Source organism: Panthera tigris, chromosome X (assembly GCF_018350195.1).
Source record: "Panthera tigris isolate Pti1 chromosome X, P.tigris_Pti1_mat1.1, whole genome shotgun sequence".
In the NCBI taxonomy this organism is placed as follows: domain Eukaryota; kingdom Metazoa; phylum Chordata; class Mammalia; order Carnivora; family Felidae; genus Panthera; species Panthera tigris.
In genome coordinates, this window is record NC_056677.1 from 87,075,677 (window position 1) to 87,091,343 (window position 15,667).

General features: G+C 34.3%; 1 protein-coding gene across 3 annotated transcripts in view; it reads right to left on the bottom strand.

The window, feature by feature from the left end:
* Positions 1–15,667, bottom strand: part of RBM41 (RNA binding motif protein 41) — a 59,233-nt gene that overhangs the window by 9,168 nt on the left and 34,398 nt on the right. For all 3 annotated transcript variants that reach the window (XM_042974506.1, XM_042974504.1, XM_042974507.1), the window contains exon 5: positions 10,846–11,249. In XM_042974506.1, coding sequence (XP_042830440.1) covers positions 10,846–11,249 — 404 coding nt within the window. The remainder of the gene's footprint in view (positions 1–10,845; positions 11,250–15,667) is intronic.

Genomic DNA, 15,667 nt, shown 5'->3' on the forward strand with positions numbered 1-15,667 from the left:
GTAAAATGGTGCAGCCACTATGAACAGTATGGAGGTGCTACAAAAAATTAAAAATAGAACTACCATATGGTCCAGCAATCCCACTTCCAGATACTTATCCAAAAGAATTAAAATCAGAATATCAAAGAGATATCTGAACACATATGAAACACTGTTCACAATAGCCAAGAGGTGGCAATATCCATCATGGATGAATGGATAAAGAAGATGTGGTATACACATACAATGGAATACCATTCATCCAGAAAAAGGAAGAAAATCTGGCAATATGCTACAACATGGATGAATCTTGAGTGCATTATGCTAAATGAAATAAGCCAGTCACAGAAGGACAAATACTACATGATTTCACTTATATGGGGTTATCTATAGTAGTCAAACTCATTGCAGCAAAAGGAGAATGGTGGTTGTCAGGGGCTAAAGGGAGAGGGAAATGGGGAGTTGCTATTCAATACTTATGAAGTTCAGTCATGCAGGATGAAAAGTTCTAGAGATGTGCTGGACAACATTGTGCCTATAGTTAACAACACTGTAACGTATACTTAAAATATTGTTAAGAGGGTAGATCTCAAGTTACATTATTGTTAACAGGGTAGATCTCAAGTTACATGTGTTTTACTACAATAAGAAAAGATGGAAGAAAAAAATCTCTATATGTTAGCTAGAATAAACTATAACCTTTACAGTTTAATGGAACTTGAGAAGAATTCAGAGAAAAGCGGCATAAGCAAAGAGCTAGAAAATAGAGCCCACTTAAATGAGTTAACCACTAAAACACAAATAAATATATTAAACGTTATATAATAAGAGTCTCTTTATGTCTCAAAGACTTTAGAAGCTGGATATTGCATATTTAGATTTAACTACACTTGTATCTTAAAGGCAAAGGCACAGATTGACTGACTTGTGATTCACTTAAGTAATTTCAGGTGATCTAGAGTTTTGGCTCTGAAATACTTATCATAAAAGCATCATCAAATTAAATAACCATAGAAAGGAGTATGTGAAACATACTGCAAGTTTCTCACCAAGTAGGAAAGATCCATACTAAGATGGCTCCCTTTGATATGAACATTTTTTAAAAATCAAGATGACTTCTGGTAGACGTGGCTTGGTCACTTCTTGCTTGGATGCATCTTCTCTGCTCCAAACACACACACACACACACACACACACACACACACACACACACACACAGATATGTATGAACATATCACCAACATACATATATATTCACACACACAGGTATGTATGTATGTACATATCACCAACATACATATATATTCACACACACACACAAACACGTGCGCGCGCGCGCGCACACACACACACACACACACACACACACACACACACACAGAAAGATACAGCTAGGCTCAAAAACAAGATTACCATTTCTGTGAAACAGAAAAACAGATACTCCAAGTGATAGTACAGGATGAAACTTCCTGGCATCCCTCTGCAATATATAGTGCTGTTTTGCATGTTTTGAACTTTATATAAATAGTATAAAACTGTATGCATTTTTATGCAGGTATCTGTTTTAAATTTTAAAAAAGTAGATTATTTTTTAGAACAGTTTTAGATTTACAGAAAAACTGAGAAGGTAGTACAAAGAGTTCCCACATACCCCACACCCAGTCTCCCCTATAATTAACATCTTACATTGCTATGGTGCATTTGTTAAAATGAATGAATGAATATTGATACCTTATTATTAACCAAAGGCCATAGTTTATTTAGATTTCCTTAGTTTTTCCCTAATATCCTTTTCTTGTTTCAGGATTCCATCCAGGTTACCACAGTACATTTAGTTTTCATGTGTTTTTAGGCTCCTCTTGGTTGTGGCAGTTTCTCAGACTTCTTGTTTTTAATGATCTTGACAGTTTTGAGGAATCCTGGTCAGGTATTTTGTAGGACGGCCCACTACTAGAATTTTTTTTTTGTGTGTGTGTTTTTCTCATGTTAGATTGGGGTTATGGATTATGAGAAGGAAGACCAGAGAGGAAAGTTCAATTTTGAACATATCATATCAAGTATGCATACTATCATCGTGATTAATGACTGTTGATGTTGACCTTGAACAACTGGCTGAGGCAGTGTTTGTTAGGTTTCTACGCTGCAATATTAGTCTTTTTTTCTTGCCTTTCCATACTGTACTCTTTGGAAATAAGTCACTCAATACCTCAAAACTAAGAAGTGGAAAGTTATGCTCCCCCAGTTTGAGATGGAGCATCTATGTAAATTATTTAAAATTCTTCTGTGTGGGATATTTATCTTATCTCCCCCAGTTATTTGATTTACCCAATCATTTTATTATCAGTATGCAGTCATAGCTATTTATCCTATACTTTAGGTTATAATCCAATATTAATTCACCTAGTTTGTTGCACAAGTTGTTCCAGCTTTGGTCACTGGAAACTCTCAGTTGGCTCTTGTGCTCCTTTGGCATATTCCCAACAATGTTTTTATGTTGTTGTTTTCAGCACTTTCTTACCTTCTGTCACTACAAAATGTTCAAGGCTCATCTTGTACATTTCCTGCCCCACTACTAGAATCAGTCATATCTCTAAGGAGTCCTGGTTCCTTTTACAAGAGAATGGTATTACAAACTAAGATTTGGGTACTGAACATGCTTGTTGCCACTGGAGTATCACTTCATTTAGACCCTCTCAGCTGACGGAGAAAAAATTATGCTTATACTAACCTGTGTATATATACATATCTATAAATATTTTATATATAATCATCTATATCTATACTAAGCTAAACATGATTTCATGCTGCTGTCTCCAACTCTAAACCATTATATGGATCATTCTAGCTTCTTTTCTTTGCTTGTCTGTGAATTCTACCAGTGAGAAACTTGGCTCCCACCACCTGCCATCCATTTACTTAATTGCTCCATTTCATTATACATGTGTATCAGTATCAGGATTGTTAACCAGTACCCTCATGTGACACAACCTTATTAACTAGGGTACAGTGATTATGTGCAACCTTATTAACTAGGGTACAGTGACTTCTGTTTTTAGTCTTCTGGACTCCACACATTTCCAAAGATACTTAAGTCAGCATCTTTCACCCACATACCTTCATTGAGGTTGCTTCATGTATCTGTAAGATTGTCTTGTAATAGTCTTCATTCTTTCCCGGGGTTCCCCAACCTCTCAAATGATTTTTTAATATTTGTATACATTAAGGGTCACTCTTCATGCTGTACAGTTTTATGGGCTTTGACAAATGCATATCTTGCAGCCACCGTTACATTATCTTATAGAATAACTTTACTGCCTTAAAAATGCTGTGCTTCCCCTATTTCTCTCTTCTCCAACCCCCTGAACTCCTGGCAACCATTGGTCATTTACTATCTCTACATTTTGGTGTTTTCTGGAATGTCACATAATTGGAATCATACAGTATATAGTCTTTTAATACTGGCTTTCACTTATTAATATATTTATAGTTCCTCTGTGCCTTTCTGTGGCTTGTCAGCTCAGTTCTCTTAATTGATGAATTATATCCCACTGTATAGATGCAGCACAGGTGAAAGTATCCATTCATCTACTGAAGGACATTCTAATTGCTTCCAGTTTTTGGCAATTATGAGTAAAACTGATAAACATTCACATGCTGGTTTTTGTATAAATGTAGGTTTTCAAATCAATTGGGTAAATAACAGCATAATTACTGGATTATACGGTAAAACAATGTTTAGCTTTGTGAGACTGCTGAACTGACTTCAAAGAAGTCGTAACATTTTCTATTCTCACCAGCAATGAGTAGGAGTTCCTGTTGCTCATCAATCTCAATAGCATTTAGTATTGTCAGTTTTATTGTGAATTTTAGCCATTCTAATAGGTGTGTAATGGCATCTCACTGTTGTTTTATTTTGCAATTCCCTGATGACAGCGATGATGAGCTGCTTTTCATATGCTAATTTGACATGTATATAACTTCTTTGGTGAGGTGACTGTTCTTACATTTTGCCCATTTTTTAATTGGGTTGTTTGTTTCACTACCGTTGAGTTCCATGTCTTTGTGAAAAAGACAAAGTGTCTCAAAGACATGTCTTTGTATTTTGGATGAAAGTCCTTTATTAGAAATGTTTTACAAATATTTTCTTCTAGTCTGTGGCTTGCCTTTTGATTTTCTTAAAAGTGTCTTTCACAAAACAGAAGTTTATAAATTTAATAAAGTTTGATTTATCAATTTTTTTCTTTCACAAATTATGCTTTTGGTGGTGTGTCTATAGATGCATCACCAAACACAAGGGCATTTAGATTTTCTCCTATTTTCTTTTATAAGTGTTATAGTACTGTGCTTTACATTTAGATCTATGACCTATTTTGAGGTCATTTTTTGAGACCTCATTTTTGAGATCTTATTTTGAGACCTGTGTTTAGATTCCTATTTTGCATGTAGATAACCAGTTTGTTGTTTTAGCATAATTTGTTGAAAAGACTACCCTTTCTTCATTGAACTGCCTTTGCTCCCTTGTCAAAGATTAGTTCATTATATTTGTGTGAGTCTATTTCTGGAGTCTCTATTCTGCTCAATTGATCTATGTCTTTTTTTCACCAACACCACCCTTTTTGATTATAGTAAATCTCAAACATGGATAGTATTAGTCCTCCAACTTTGCTCTTCTTCAGTATTATGTTGGATATTCTGGGTCTTTTGTCTTTCCACATAAACTTATAATCAGTTGGTCTATATCTACAAAATAGCTTGCCAGGATTTTGTTGGGATTGTGTGGAATCTACATATCAATTTGGGTACAACTAACTTAACAGTGTTAAGTCTTGCAATCCATGAACGTAAATATCTCTGCATTTATGATCTTCTTTAATTTTTCATCAGAGTTTTATAGTTTTCTGTACATAGATCCTGTACATATTTTGTTAGATTTATACTTAAGTATTTTATTTTTTGTGGTGCTTTTGTAAACAGCATTGAGTTTTAAATTTAAATTTCAATTGTTCATTTCTTGGTGTACAGAAAAGCAATTGGCTTTTGCATATAAACCTCGTATCTTCCAACCTTGCTATATTGCATTTATTAGTTCCCATAGTTCTTTCACATTGTTGTTATTGATTCTTCGCAATTTTCTATATAGACATACATGTCACCTGTGAAAAAAGACAATTTTTTTTTTCTTCTCGATCTGTGTGCTGTTTCTTTTCTTATTGCACTAGTTAGCATTTCTAGTACAATACTGAAAAGAAGCAGGGAGAGGGTACATCTTTGTCTTATTCCTGATCAAAGGGGAAAGCACCCAGTTCCCCACCATTAAGTATGTTAGCTGTAGGGTTTTGTAGATATTCTTAAGGAGGTTGAGGGTGTTTCTTTCTATTCCTAGTTTGCTGAGAGTTTTTGTCATGAATGAGTTTTCATTTTGTCAAATGCCTTTTCTACATCAATTGAAATAATTATATAATTTTTCTTTAGTTTGTTGATGTGGTAGATTATATTAATTGATTTTCAAATGCTGAATCAGCCATAAACCCCTCGAATAAATCTTGCTTGATCATGAAATATAATTATTTTGATACCTGTTGGATTTCATTTCCAAATATTTTAATTTTTCAATCAAACTATTTTTATTTTCCTAAAATTTAAGATTCTTCTCTGTGCTCATGAGAGATATTGATCTGTAGTTTTGCTTAATTTAATGATTTTATCTGGTTTGGGTATTAAGCTAAGGCTGGTTTCATAAAATGAGTTAGAAAGTTTCTATTTTGTGGAAAAGATTACAGAGAATGGGTATCATTTTATATGATTCCATTTTCACCCCTCTTGGCATATCAATTATATTTCATTTTATAATTTTTTAGTGGTTGCCTAAGAGTTTACAATACTCATTTATGACTAATCTAAGCCCACTCTCAAATAACATCATACCACTTCACAGGTAGTGCAGGTAACTTATAATAGTTATATACACCAAATACTAATTCTTCCCTCCTATTCCTTATAACATTCCTGCCTTATAACATTCATTTATCAACATGCTATAATTACCTAACACATTACTTTGAATAGTTATCTTTTAGATCACTTAAAAATAAGAAAATAAAAGATTTCATTTTACCTTCACATATTCCTTCTCCTATGCTCTTCTTTTCTTTATAGAGATCTGATTTTCTGGCCTGTATCATTTTCCTTCTCTCTGGAAAAACTTAAAAAAAAATTTTTTTTCTCACAAGACAGATATACTGCTGACAAATTCCCTCAGTTTTTGTTTGTCTGAGAAAGTATTTTTTGGTCAACTTTAGAAGGATTGTTTTGCTGTATACAGATTTCTAGATGGGTGTTTTTTTTCCTTCAATACTTTAAATATTTCACTTTTCTCTTCTTGCGTGTCTGATTTCTGATGAGAGATCCAATGTAATTCTTATTGTTCCTCTATAGGTAAAGTGTTTCCTCTGGGTGTTTTCAAGATTTTCTCTTTGTATCAGTATTCTGTGTTTGAACATGATACACTTAGTCTGGGGTTATTTATCCTGATTGATATTGTCTTCCCAGATCCTGAATCTGTGGTCCTGTGTCTACCATTAATTTTGGAAACTTCTCAGCCATTCCTACTTCAGCTATCTCTTCTCCTTTTCTTTATTTTCCTTCTGGTATTCCAATCACATGTATGTTATACCTTTTGAAATTGTCCATAGCTCTTGGATATTATTTTCAATTTTTTTACAGTTCTTTTTCTCTTTGCATTTCAGTTTGGAAGATTTTTATTGACATGTCTTCAAGCATACGGACTCTTTCCTTGGCCACTTCCAGTCCACTGATGAATCTATCAAAAGCATTTCTTTTTAGTGTTTCTGATCTCTTGCATATCCTTCTGATTTTGAGTTTCTATCTGCTTACACTACCCATCTGTTCTTGCATATTGTTTATTTTCTCTAATAGATTCTTTAGCATATTAATCATAGTTATTTTAAATTTAAGTTAAATTTAAATATTATCATATAAGTCCAAAACTTGCATATCTGAGTTTGGTTCTGATGTTGGCTTTGTCTCTTCAGACTGGTTTTTCTTTTAGCATGCCTTGCCATTTTTTTTGTTGAAAACTGGACATGATGTCTAAGTTAAGAGGAGTTAAGGTAAACAGACCATTAGTACAGGTTTTATGTTAATCTGGCCAGGGGTTGATGGTGTTTAGTGTTTACTCTAGCTGTAGGTGTCAGAGGTTTCAATTTCCCCTAATGTTCTTGCTTTTTCTCCCCTATTTTCTTTCAGATTCCCTAATATCTCCTTAAATGGAGTCTGAATCTTGCAAGTCTTTCAGCTATAGTCCATAGTTATTATATTGAAGCCCCATTGATCTGTGGGGCAGGGAGAAACATTCTGTGATCACATAATTAAGTCTCAAGTCTTTTAGCATGTCTGTGTCCCCAGCCTGTAACCTTCACAAGTGTTTTCTAGTTTCCCCCCACCCCTCTCTTAGATGAGACAGGAAGGTTAGAGGCCTCGGGAGTTGGATAATTTCCCTTCTCCCAGGCTGGAGAAGGCTTTGGTAAAGATGTTTCACTTGTTGGGTATCCCTTTGTTAGGTAGAAGCTCTGGGTAGATTTCAAAATGATTAGTTTTCCCTTCCTCATGCCAGGAACAGGAGATTGTTTCTTGGCCCTTCCCCTTGAGAACTTAATGGAGTTCCTGGAGGTAAAAATCATGAAAATATGAGGGCCTTCAGAGACTGAGGCCCCTAGAGTTTGTCACTCAAACAATCTACACCCTGCTTCCAGCAGTTTGTCGAAGTTACTGCGTAAGTAAGTGTCCCTACCAGTTTATGGCTACAGTGCTTTCTGCTCCTGAAAAGCAGATCTGGGCTGTGATTCTCTGTAATTGCCTGTCTTTCCAGACTTGGGGGTTGCAATTTGCTCTGTGACTTCAATTCTCTGATGGGTCCAAGAAAAGTCATTGCTGTTTTATTTGTTCAGCTGTTTTTCTTGTTATAAGACATGAATGATAACTTCCAAGCACTTTACACATTGGAGCTAAAACCAGAAGTCTGCAAGTAGCTTTCTTCATTCAACATTTTGTTTGTGAGTTTCATGTATATTGATACATGTAATTCTATTTTATTCATTTTCTATACTGTACAATATTCTATTTTATGAATATACCATGCTTTATCCATTCTCCTGCTGATGAACAAGTGTGCTGTTTATAAACTGTGCTACAATGAATATCTTTATAACATCTAATGTTCACATGTAAGAGTTCCTCTAAGATAGACACTTAGGAGTGGAATTGCTGACTTATAGTGTATGAGCATCTTCCATTTTACTAGATATTGCTACAGAGTTCATAAAAGTGATTGTCCTCATTTATAGTCACCTCATTTATATTCATTCATTGGCACTGTCAGGCCTTTAAATGTATACCAACTTCCTGGGTGTTAAATGGTTTCTCACTGTAGTTTTATTTTAAATTTCTTTGATTACTTATTAATAAGATTTTGTAATTAATTGGTTATTCATGTTTTCTCTTCTGTGAGTTTCTTGTTCATATCTTTTGGCCATTTTCATTGGGTTGTTTGTGTACTTTTTGTTGGTTTTGTAGGGAAGGATTTCCTTAAAATGACTCAAAAAGTACAAACCATCAAATAAAATACTGATGATCTGATTACATTAAAATGAAAGATTTCTGGTTAATAAAAGATATCAGAAATAATGTTTAAAAGATAAGCCCCCCCACTGGAAGAATATATTTGCTAAATAAGCAACATGTGTTTATATCCAGAATTTAAAAATAATTTCTGTAAATAATATGAAAAACTAGGCAAATAGTGGGGAAAGAAATGGAACAAGCAATGCACAGAAGGTTGCTGAAAGGCTAATAAATGTATGATTACAAGCATAACTTCATCGGAAATCAGAAACCTGCAAATGAAGTCAATGAGATACCTTCAAACATTTTAGACTGGCAAAAATGAAAAGTCCAACACTAAAGAGTCTTGGCAAGGATATGAAAGAGATTTCTGAAACCCTGCTCATGGAGTTGAATATATACATACCCTATATCACAGTAATTCCACTCCTAGGAACGTAATACAGAACAGTGATTCTTAAAATGTCACTCTCAGACCAGTAGCATCAGCACCTCATGGGAGCTTGTTGGAAATGCAAACTCTCAGTCCCTTCCAGGTGATTCTGGTCCATACTAACATTTAAGAATCACTGCAATAGAGCAATATTTTTCCAACTTTTTTGACTAGATCCATAGGAAGAAATGCATTTTACATTCTGGCACACATATATAACACACACACGCGCACGCACACACACACACACACACACACACACACAAAACCAAACCAAAAGCTTCCAGAAACAGTCAACACCCTTACTCTACAGAATGTACTTTGATATTTTCTATTCTATTTTGTTTCATTAGAAAAATTGCTTGTTGTGACCTACAATTGTAACCTCAAGTTTGAAAAACTGTCCTAGAGAAACTCTTGTACATATGCAACAGGAGATACATACAATGTTTGTTGCAGAATGGTCTGTAATAGCAAAAAGAAAAAGAAAATATCTTCAGGAGAATGGATAAATGAATTATAGTGTATTTCTACAATGCAATACTCCATAGTTCCTTATATTATTAAAATAAGTTTCAAAAACATTATGTATATTGAATCAAAAAAGCAAGTTGTAGAAGAATATGTCCAGTATGACATCATCTATATAGTTTTAAAATATGTAAAGTTATATTTTGTTTATGAATATATAAATATGTAGTAAAAATATAAAAACATGCATCAGGATGATAAATAGCAAATTCAGGATAGTAGTTACCTCTGGAGTGGAGACAGGGAAATGGGATTGGTGAGGGATACCTGGAAGTCTTCAGGTGTGTCTGTAAGGCTCTATTTTTCTAACAAGCAAATAGGGAAACTATGAAGAACTGGTTAAGATGGCTGGCTAGGTATGAGGGTTTTTGTTATATTATTCTTTAACTTTTTGTATATTAGTAATATTTTATAATAAAAAACACAAATCAAGCTGTCCTTGAACAGCAAGAATATATTAGAAATGCAGTCATTCAGAAAAAACTGCTTTAATATCCCTCATCTACAATGTCTTTTTTTAAAATTCAGGGACAGCCAGAAGCTAACATTATTTTTTTTGGTTTTGTTTTTTAAATTAAACACGGCCAAGTATATGCTCCAGGGGCTTGTGTTGCCTTTTTGGGCGACATAACAAAGTTTTCCATTCTGGATGTTAACATATACCAATAATGTGAAATAATGATGTGATCAATAAAACAAGGTTTACAATTCTTATATATTTGTCAATTTATCAAGCCTTAGAGGCCTTGCACTTTCACTTTGCTGCTTAGCTATCAGCAGTTTCAAGTCATATGTCATATGAAAGCCAGATGGAGCATTCTAAAGAAAAAAACTCATGCACTAACACTAAACCCTACTCACAACCAGGTGGCCAATTATTTATTGACTAATTTCAGAGGCACCATGGTTACCTGATATGGTGGTCTTAGGAATACTACTTGATTTATTACTAGCCTAGGAAACTGGAGGTTACTTTCCCTTCAATTCAGGGCCTCTAGTGGGTATGGACTAGAGTCTCATCAAGATTTCTTTAAAACTCTAAGGATAGCTTAGGACCTCAGGAAACCACAAAGAACATCAGAGGAAATATGCTATTTATATAGTATGAAGAGAATTAATAGTCAAAGTCAAGGAAAAACACAATCACTATGCCTATGTTACGATTCCTTGGTATAATCAAAGCTAATTTAAAAGTATTAATTTAGGTAGAGGTAAAGAAAAATTAAAACAACCCATGTTTTTTTTCTTGGTTTGGCCTATACCTTGTTTGGCTCCCCTGGATTATATGAAGAAAACATAGGAATTTTTCGGATCTCTTCCTCTGACAAACGATTTCTCTGGATCTCATCTTCTGGGACAAATTCTATTGGCTGCGTCAGCTTCTTAGGCCCAGTCCAACACTGCTCAGGTGAATTATCAAAAACTTTTGCCACATGGAGACTGGGACCTTTACCCTGTGCTGCCTGTTTTCCCTTGTCCTGGAGTAATGACGGGTTCTCAGCTGTGCCACTATCTCCCACTGATGTAGCTGAGACCAGTGAGTGGGAAGCAAAGGGTTCACCTCTCATAAGTTGGAACTCTTCAAGACGTTTTTTCATTATCATCTCTTGGTAAAAACTTTCCAGGTTGTTCATGGGATCACCTTTGTTCTTCTTTTGGGGTTCATCTAGATCAAGACAAAGAGATAGGGAAGTTCTACAAAGCCTACCAATAAAACTTTTGACAAATAAATAAAAATTAAATCTTGGATTTCAGGTATAGAAACTCTGTTGGGGCAAGTGATTACAACCTTTGACAAATGACAGTAGTATATAGTTGGTTTAATGCAGTGTATCTCAAGCAAGGGTGGAACTATGGTGAGGCAAGTGAGGTCCCTTGGGTGCAAAATCTAAGGAGGTGCTCACTCTGAGTCATGCAAGTACACGCACCTAACTGATAAGGACATTAAAAATGTAACCAGTGTGGCATTATCCCATGCCACAGAATTAATAATTCCTTAGTATCATCTACAATGGAGTTCATATTCAAATGGTTCTGATTCTCTCAAAGTTACCTTTTTACACTTGGCCATTCAATGCAGAATCTAAACCAGGCTTTGGCTGTTATAGCTCTTAAGTCTGTTCTATTTTAAAACAGTGCCCCTTCATTTATACCCCTCCAACTCATTTTTTCCACATCCCATTGAATTATTGGAGGAACCACATCATTTGTCCAGAGAACAAATGAAATTTGACTTATTGTTCCTCATGTTATTGTTTCACTTGTTCCTTAATCCCCTCTATTTCTTACAAACTGGCAGTTAAATCTAGAGCTACGCTAAGACAATAGTCATTGGCCACACAAATCTATTTAAATTAATGTTTTAAATGTCAGCTCCCCAGTTAACTAGTCACATTTCAAATGCTTGAGAGACATATGTAGCTAGTGGATACCATGAAGAGCAGAATAGATAGAAACCATTTACATCATTGTGGAATACTGCATTAAGATAGTGCTGACCTAGAGATGTGATTAGATTTACGCTCAATATTTTAGGCAACGATCCTCCATAGATAGATGTATACTTCCTATCATGTCATGTCATAGGGCACATGTTTGGTGGTCCCACTTTAATTGTTGCTAAAGTTGATCAGCAGATTCAGACAGTGTTAGTCTGATCCCTCCACTGTGAAGTCTTCCCATTCACCTAATGGGATTTGCATCTATGGATGACCATTGCCTAGACCTATTAATTTATTAAGAGTTGCAAAATGGAACTCCCCTAATTATGTTATTTATTTTGTGTTTATTAATTCTATTATTTCTGTTGTATTTATTATCTGGAATCCTATAATGAACTTACCGTCAATTACTTGGTTTTCCCATATACAGTTTATACAGGAAAGGCAGGACAAATGCTTGATTTTTTTCCCAGTATTTACCAACTATGAGAGTAATGAGTTGGTACCTTAGAAATGTCCAATGGTAACCAATGATTATTTTTAGTATAATCGTGAGACCATTTTCATATGTTTGATATGTTTCAATCAAATGTAGTCTTTATTCTTTTTGGTGGTCAAATTATCTCACTTGGGACCAGTAAGTCCCTTCAAATTGGCTCCTGTGTTGCTTTCCATTTTTTTGGCACAGCAAGGTATTACAAATTCATTTTGAATATTCCCTGACTCAAACCTAGATTATCTCTCCAAGGACCCTAGGTCCTTTTAATGGGGAATAGTATTTAGAAACCACAATGTGTTGTCAGGTGTGTTCACAGATGTTGAGTTGTTGCTTCTAGGCCTTTTCACTGGACAACGCTAGGAAATTCTTTTAAAAGAAAAATAAATCATGAGCTCATACTGGTACGTCCACTTTAAATGTAATATTCAAGGTTTTTACTCAAACTTCTTGGTTTTTATAGAATTTTAAAATGTCAATAACAATACTAATACAACTATCAATAATAAAACCACTGAATACAGTTTTAGGAATGAATACATGTACAAATGTTGTGTTAAAGTCACTTTACATAACTGCTTTCTCTGTATGGTTATGCTACGAACTTCATTTATAGTTAGGTTCATTTGCTTCAAGTTATTTATGAACTTTCGGAATTGATTTTTTCCCTTTTTTATTAGTTTTTTAAATTATGCAGAACACTATATGAGTCTAAAGTGAAAACTGTGTAATACATACAGTACCTTCACAGAAGTCTCAACTCTATCTCTGTTCCCTTTCCTTTCCCATTACTTTCGTTTTCCATAAATAATAATTTTTATTAGGTTTTGACATTATGGTTCCATTGTTTCTTTTTTAAATGTTTATTTATTTATATTTTTGAGAGAGAGAGAGTGACAGAACATGCATGCGACTTGGGGAGGGGCAGAGAGAGAGGGAGAGAGAGAATCCCAAGCAGGCTCTGTAGTGTCAGCACAGAGCCCTATGTGGGGCTTGATCTCCTGAACCATGAGATCATGACCCAAGCCAAAATCAAGAGTCGGACACTCAGATGCTCAACCGAGTCTCCAGGAGCTAGGTTTCTTTTTTGTTTTTGTTTTTGAAAATATAAGCAAATAGGTGCACACACACAACACATATATATGTGTATAGTTCATTAGTTACACCCCTCTTCTACATAAAAGGTAACTTACTATACTATAAACGTTGTTCTACAACTTTCTTTTTTGCACTTAGCAATATATCCTGGAAATAACTAGATTAATGTGTAGAGCTCTTCTCCTTCCTCTTGATAACTGCACAGTACTCTACTGTGTGGATGTACTAGTTTATTCAACTACTCCTCTACTGATGCACATTAGTATTGTATCCAGTCTTTTTTGCTTGTATGAATAATGTCCTGACAAACAGCCTTGTATATACAGGATTTTGTATTTTTCCAGTATATCTTCGAAATAGATTATAAGAGGTGCATTGCTGAGACAAAGGGCAAATGTGTATGTACTTTTTCCATATATTGCTAAATTCCACTCTGTAGGAGTTGTACTATTCTGCCTTTCCACCAGCAGGGTATAAGAATATTTAGAAAAGGATTTCTTAAGATGCCAAAAGCACTAACCATTAAGGAAAATATTAGCAAACTCAACTACATTACAATTTAAAACTTCTGTTCATTAAAAAAATCATAAAGAGAGAAAAGTCATAGAATCGGATGAGATGTTTGCTGCACAAATAACTGGTAAATAACCATTAAGGAAAGGGGCAGGTGATTGAAAAAAAATGCCTCACAAAAGAGGAGACATACATGACTGACAAATATATGCAAAAATGCTCAACGATATTAGAATTCAGAGAAATGCTAATTAAGAAGGTAATGGGATACTAATAGAAAACTGCCATGTTGGCAAAAAATTAAAAAGAATACCAACATCACAGGTCAGTGAAATTGTAGAGCAAATAGAACCCTCATACATTGCTGGTAGGAATGTGCACCCATAGGGCAAATCACTATAACATTATCTACCAATGTTAAATATATGCTCATAATATGACAATTTCCATGCTTACATATATACCCTAGAAAAATTTAGATATATGTGTACCAGGATACAATAGTAATAATGTTTACATCAGTGCTATTTATAATAGCTTTAAACTGGCAAAAATGTAAATGTCCATCTAAGAATCAATTATAAAATTGTAGTCAGTTTATATTACGAAATAATACATTCTAATGAAAGTGAAGAAATTTCAGCTACATATGACCAAATGGATAAATATCCTAATGTATACATTCAGAAATATATATTTAGTGACTATTATGATTCAGGTAGCTTCTTGGGGTATATCTATATAAAATAAAGATCCCTATCTTTATGGAGCTCAGTGAATTATATAGAATGTTAGAAGGTTATGAGTGCTGTGAAAAAAATACAGCAGCATAATGGGTGACTGGAAGTGCTAGGGGGTGGTAGTAGTGGTAGTTGCAATTTTAATGTTGGTCTTGGTAAGTCTCATTGAAAAAGTGACATTTGAGAGATATGACTTAAAGAAAGTGTGGGAATCTATCATGCTGATATTAGAATGAGGGCTCCAAAGTGAGGAATATGTCTCAAAAAAATGATAAAGTCTGAAATCATGCAAACTATTTATCTGACCACAATGGAATCAGATTAGACATCCACTGCTGGAAGAAATCTGAGAAAACACAAATATTTAGAAATTAAACAGCACAATTCTAAATACCTCATAGGTCAAAGAACTTACAAAGGAAATTTTAAAAATATTTTGAACTAAATGAAAACACCATAATCTAAATTTATCAATGCAGCTAAAACAATGCTGAGAGAGAAATCTGTAGCTTTAAACACCTATATCAGAAAAGAAGAATGTTTTCAAACCCATAATCTGAGCTTCCAAACTTAGGAAACTAGAAAAAGAGCAAACTAAACATAAAGCAAGGAAAAAGAAGAAAATAATAAAGATCAGGGTATAAATCAGTGTAATAGAAAACAAAAAAAAAAAAAAAAAAAAAAGAGAAGAAAATCAATGAAACCAAAAGCTGATTCTTTGAAAAGTTTAACAAAATGGCAAACCCTTAGCTAGACCAACCAAGAAAATAAAAGACAGAAATTACTAACATCAAGA